Source organism: Triticum aestivum, chromosome 7D, assembly GCF_018294505.1.
Source record: "Triticum aestivum cultivar Chinese Spring chromosome 7D, IWGSC CS RefSeq v2.1, whole genome shotgun sequence".
NCBI classification, from domain to species: Eukaryota; Viridiplantae; Streptophyta; class Magnoliopsida; order Poales; family Poaceae; genus Triticum; species Triticum aestivum.
Window position 1 is genome coordinate 471,536,593 of NC_057814.1, and position 5,849 is coordinate 471,542,441.

The 5,849-nt window shown below is 44.9% G+C and overlaps 1 protein-coding gene across 1 annotated transcript; it reads left to right on the plus strand.

Moving 5' to 3' along the window:
* Positions 1-3,354: 3,354 nt before the first annotated feature.
* On the plus strand, positions 3,355-5,072 carry LOC123168522 (protein MEI2-like 6). The gene is made up of 4 exons (XM_044586404.1): positions 3,355-3,932; positions 4,051-4,170; positions 4,294-4,435; positions 4,561-5,072. The coding sequence occupies exons 1-4, from the start codon at positions 3,391-3,393 to the stop codon at positions 4,714-4,716; spliced, it is 960 nt and encodes a 319-aa protein (XP_044442339.1). The 5' UTR covers positions 3,355-3,390; the 3' UTR covers positions 4,717-5,072.
* Positions 5,073-5,849: the final 777 nt, after the last annotated feature.

The window sequence follows — 5,849 nt, forward strand, 5'->3', positions numbered from 1 at the left end:
TTTCATCCTAAATTATCTATAATAATATGCCTTGGTCACGGGGCCAAAAATAATACAACCTACATAAAGAAATGGAATAAGTAGTCGAAAATCCAGCTCTGCAACCGCACTGACGAAAAAAATCAAAACAAATACTAGAAAAATTCAAAAAAATCCATTTTTTGTGTGGTAGACAATTTGTTGCCTGAGACCCGCTCCAAATTTCAAGTCATTTGGATATATGAGCAGCTCTCAGCAAAAAAGACAAATTGGGAGTCTGTAAAAATGTTTACTGTTTATGTACTGTTTTGATCCGATTTGTCTTTTTTGCTGAGAGCTGATCAGATGTCCAAATGACTTGAAATTTGGAGCGGGTCTCACGCATCAAATTTTCTACCACACAAAAAATTTGGAATTTTTTGAATTTTTTTTGAATTGTTTACGAACTTTTTTCTAACAGAGTGCAGATGAGCCTGGGCACCAAAACGCCCTACTCGTAAGTAGTGTAATAATTACTAGTACAGTTAAGTATTTGAGGGCCTACTCTCGCGGTGTGGCGGTCGTCCTTTTTCCTCGGCCTAGATGCTACCATAAATGCGTAGTATTATGGTGCAACTTGTTATCATATATTCTCTCCTTTCAGGTTTATAGGGCTTATCTGAAAATTTTAGTTTTTCTAATTTATAAGTCTCAATTTGGTTGTTTCCCATCACATATTCAGATTTCAAGGTACAATAAATCATTACATGCAAGTATTAAGAAAAAATTGACCAATGCATGTACTTTATGCATGCATGCATTGCAACTAATGCATTGATAAACACAATTTTTTGAAGAAAACAAACGCATTAATGGAGTGGTTTTGTAAACTACAAAAATTGTTTCACCACTCACCATCTACCTTGGTTCGTGAGATTTTTGAATTGAGCCCTGTAAACCGGAAAGGAGGTAGTAGTAGGTTTTGAAATCTCCTAACTGCATAGATGAATCGACATCTCGTACAAATGATGTAGCTCATTAACATAATACTTAAACTTCACACTAAATCTACCACATACTTTGATAAATAACTTGGAGTACATGAGTGAAGTTTATGTTTTCTCAAGATATTCCAATTCATTGTTTTAAAAGAAATTATGCCCTTTGAATCCCCGCAACGTTGTAATATGTGAAACATGAAAATATGTGTTACAACATGTTTTCTGTTTAAAGTGAGGATTTATTCAGATGGCAGCTATTTTCCTAGGGTCATTTTTTGGTAGATTTGAATCTATGGGTACTTATGCGGACATCGATTTGGATAATGAAGTTTGGGTCCTCAACAAGAGCACATACTTTTTACAATTCAATGCATACTTTTTTCGGCGAGAACGTGTACTTATGTAAAAACAAGTACAATGGACATTTTAAGATTGTAACGCCCACGATGCGGCTATATCTCCCACGTGTCGAGGCACGACTTAGAGGCATAACCGCATAGTGGGCGTTACAAAGATGCACCCTGATTTTGTGTCTCAAGATATAGTAGAAATTTTATATAAACGGGACTTGACCAAATCACATCTAAATCCTATCGCACCACTTGATTTTTATAAAGATTTGTGCATGTTTTTTTTGTTTGATTACTCAAATGATGTGTAGAAGTTAGATAAGATTTTGTTATTTCTCATCTAGATGAGATTTGGCAAATCCAAAAAAAATTAATACATGACATGTCGATTTTCTATTCACGTGCATTTCAATCAGGTTTAGTTACTTGATCATCATTCTTCTAATCCCTAAAATTCGTAATTATTATAATCAAATGTGACCCTAAAACCACGTAATAAAATATGGGATTTTTTGCCACCACTTATTTTGTACTTTGACAATTTGCCATTGGTTACTTTGTCTTTGATATTTTGCCACAACTTTTTTGGGACTTTGATTTTTTGCCCTCTGTCAGGTGGGTTCCATGTAAAATTACCAGAATACCCCTGCCCCACACATTGACCAGACCACGAATGGGAGAGGCTCATCCCCTTCCTCTCGCACTGGTCGCTCGTCCCCTCGTTCTCGGGAGCCCGTCCCCGACGGCAGCATCACGCGGCGACGGCTGCATCCTGGCGAGGAAGGTAAGTACTCTCTCTCCCGCCCCCTTCCCTCGGCCACTTAGGGTTAGGGTTACCAGTGCACAGATTCAACGGCGCGGCGGGTAGCAGCAAGGTGAGCCTGCGTGAAGCACCAAGGGCCGGCGCGGGGAGCTGAAACGGCCGGCGGTGGGTTGCGTGAAGCACCAAGGGCCGGTGCGGGGAGCAGCAACGACCGGCGGCGGGCAGCAGCAAGGGCCGGCGGCGAGCAGCAGCACGAGCAAGGGCGGCGGCGGCAGGGAGTGCCTACCCAGCGGCTTGGGAAATATGAACGGGAGCTCCTTCGTTTGGTCAAACAGGTGCCAAGGGGTAGTTTGGCCACTGTTTTTAGGCATATAATTTCACTTACAATTTAAATGATTGTTTTTGAGGCAAAAAGGGTAAAAGATCAAAGTCCAAACTAAGTTGTGGCAAAAAATCAATTACTATGTAACCAGTGGCAAATTGTCAAAGAGCAAAGTAAACTGTGGCAAAAAATCAAATTGCCCTAAAATATGAAGTTGTGCGAACTAAGGATACCTCAGATGGGTAGGTTATTTATGGTGGAACCAATCCACTGATCAAGTTTTAGACCTGGCCTCATATTTTCTAGATTTATTTCAGTCTTTCCGGCGATGTTTATTCCGTGTGAGGAGGCATTCCTATCGACTATAAAGGTGTTTACGGTGACTTCGTCAATCCCAAGATGTTGTGCCGATTCAGTATCTCAGAGTGCTGGTAGAAATAGCGTGTGCATGTCTTTATAGGGATAAGTTTATGTGTGTGTATATAGGCATTGTACTTTACTAGAAAAAAAAAAGTTGTTTGGTTGCACTGCACCACGGAAAAGGCAGATTGTCGTTTCAACATATTGATCCGTTGTATGCCATGTTTGCGAATAAATTCGATTTGGACTAATCAAAAAATTTGATTCGGTAAATATTTTCATATTCAAATCTAACAAGTTCTATAGGAAACATGTTGAATAATTTTTTTCTTGAAATTCAAATAAAAGAGACCTAAGGTGTATCGTTGTTACGAATAATATTTCTCTCTTGTACGAGGAAGCTCAGGTTACGCTATTTTCTCTTTGTTTAAGTAGTACTACAAGATACTTTTCTTTTTCAGAAAATCCCTACTCTTTTGCAAAAAGGAAAAAAAGCAATGATTCACCAGTCCTTAGTCCGATTCTCCTTTTTGGTCTTCCTCCTTCCTTTATAAGGACCGGGGGACCGGGTGCCTCTCTATTTCTCCTTCAGCTCTCCTTTGTTCGCCTTCCTCCTTCACCTCCAGCCCAAAGACAATGGCCGCCTCCGCCGTCTCCCGCCTCAACCCCATAGCCTCGCCTTACCTTCCGATGACACTCGCTCCCACGTGGTGCTACCCCTCTCCTTTCTCCTACCTGCCGCCTCCGGCCCCACTCCCGCCGGCGCACGGGTGGCCTTTTGCCTACGGCGGCGACTGGTGCCACACAGTGGGGATGCCCTCGTTCCCGCTGCAGACAGCATACGGGCACCCCGCTCCATTGATGGTTTATTGCTGCACGGCGCCGCCACCGCCACCGCAATCGGCGACCCGTTGTCGAATCACGGAGATCATCGAGGACGGAGGCGAGGTAGCCTCGAAGGAAGAGGTCAGGGACGAGCCTTCCCCGCGCTCCGTCCTCACTCCTTGGAGCAGGGATCCGCCCACTTCGCCCCTGCCACCGCGAGCGCCGCTTCTGCGCCCCCCGCCGCGTACGTCTTCCGCGGGCAAACCTCGCCGCCGCCAGTGGCCACGCCTCGCCTTCAACCCCAAAGAGAATAACACGTCCCTGATGATTCGCAATATTCCCAATAAATTTATGTATGTAATACTAGTTGTTTGCCCTCTTTGTTTGATCGATCTCATGTCACCTAGCTAGTTCATGCTCGATATTTTTGGGTCTTCTGCTTAAAGATTGGCTTCATATGGGACATTGCAGGAAGAGGAGATTCATGGCTATCCTCGACCAGCACTGCGCCGAGGAGAACGCCAAGCTCGGCGGCGACGGCGAAGGGGTCAGGTCCGAGTACGACTTCCTCTACGTCCCCGTCGACTTCGGGTATGATTGCTAGCGGTTTCCCCTCCCGAGAGTTACTTTCCATACAATCAATGCTACCTTTTCCTACTCTTTGAATCCAATCCGTGTGCACCTTTTTGATGAGGTTTATTGTCTTTTGCACAGGACGAGGTTCAACAAGGGCTACGCCTTCGTGAACATGACGACGGCGGCGGCGGCGCGGCGGCTCCACGCGCACCTCAACGGCCACCGCTGGGAGGCCGCGGGCTCCAAGAAGGTGTGCGACGTCGTGCACGCGCGCCTGGAGGTACGCGCCTAGTTACTGCTCGCTCTGGCTCGTCGGTTCAATCTCCCCGTCGCGTGCTGCGCGCTAATTAATGTCCGCCATCATCATGTAATTGGATTGGGGTTCGTAATTCGTATCGCATGCAGGGGCTGGACGGGCTCGTGGCGCACTTCTCCGCGTCGTGGTTCCCCTGCGGCGGCCGCAAGGATTTCCTGCCGGTGCGCTTCGAGCCGCCGCGCGACGGCGTGCGTTGGACGGCGGAGCACGTGGTCGGCCACCTCCAGCCTCGCCGCTCCTGCTGATGGAAGCGCTCGTCGGCGGCCGCCGGCCAGCGGGCCTGGGTAAACTATCAATCAATCTTTCTTGCATTCTGTCCTCGTCCATGCCATGGATGGATAGAACGGGAGATAGATTATATCGCCTCATCATTCCATGTGTTCTACAAAGTGTCGTTCCTCCTGGTTTAGTCAGTCACTAGAATCTGGTAGAACTAGTAGTAGCAGAAGTGTTCAGTCCGTGTCCTAGAATCCCCTTGTTGTATGACATGCCGGTGTGCGCGCGGCACCTCTGAACTGATGGCCTCTCGCCAGGAAATTTAAATCTCTGTTGTTGTATTACGTGTGCAAATTTCCAGCGAATCAAAGAGGTCCTAAATGCATAGTATGCGTCTTCGTGTTATATGCAGGTCCCATGAGTTGATAATAATTTAAAATTGAAATGCTTATACAGAAGAAGAATCAATTATATCCGGGCCCCGTGCTTCAGAACCAAAATATTCAGTTGATTTAAGCGCAAGCATGCTAATCACCGTGACAGCCTCTTCTCCTTAAATTTGTTGTTCAAGATTTCTACTATGCATGATTGGTGTAGTTTTGGGGGAGAATACATTTCTGTTGGGTACGTTTTATTTGGATGGAAACCTTTTTTTTTTGAAGCAATGCCTAGTTCGGCCCAAGATGCTGTTTAATTTTCGGCCAAAACTGGTCACAATTTTGAAACTTTGATAGAGCTGTTCATTTTAAAACTTTTGTTTTTTAAGAGAAGGCCTCATGGCACTTTTACTTAATCTCTGGTAAAGTTACATCCACAAGTACATGCGATAATAAGAAGCTGGGAGGCTTCGTCTTCCCATTCATAATCCGATTTAGAGTCATGGCAATGTCTAGCAAGCAAGTGTGCCAAACAATTCGCTTCCCTAGGACAGTTCGAGTTCAAAATTTACTAATGCATGATTGAAGATTAGTTTTGGGGGAGAAAGCGCTTTTGTTGTTTTGGGGCTTACATTTATTTAGAATGGAAGCATGTTTGAGTGGTTTATTTTTTTGCCGAACTAATCACCTTTTAAAAACTTTGATAGAGTTGTTTGGCCATGCACAAACGATGTGTTTGTTTGCCTGCATCCAACACAAACACGCCCGCTACATGCAAGAAAAGC

Coding starts and splice junctions, on each gene's coding strand:
- LOC123168522 (XM_044586404.1), top strand. CDS start 3,391: ATGGCCGCCTCCGCCGTCTCCCGCCTCAACCCCATAGCCTCGCCTTAC. Junction 3,933..4,050: donor AATATTCCCAATAAATTTAT/GTATGTAATACT, acceptor GGGACATTGCAG/GAAGAGGAGATTCATGGCTA. Junction 4,171..4,293: donor TACGTCCCCGTCGACTTCGG/GTATGATTGCTA, acceptor TCTTTTGCACAG/GACGAGGTTCAACAAGGGCT.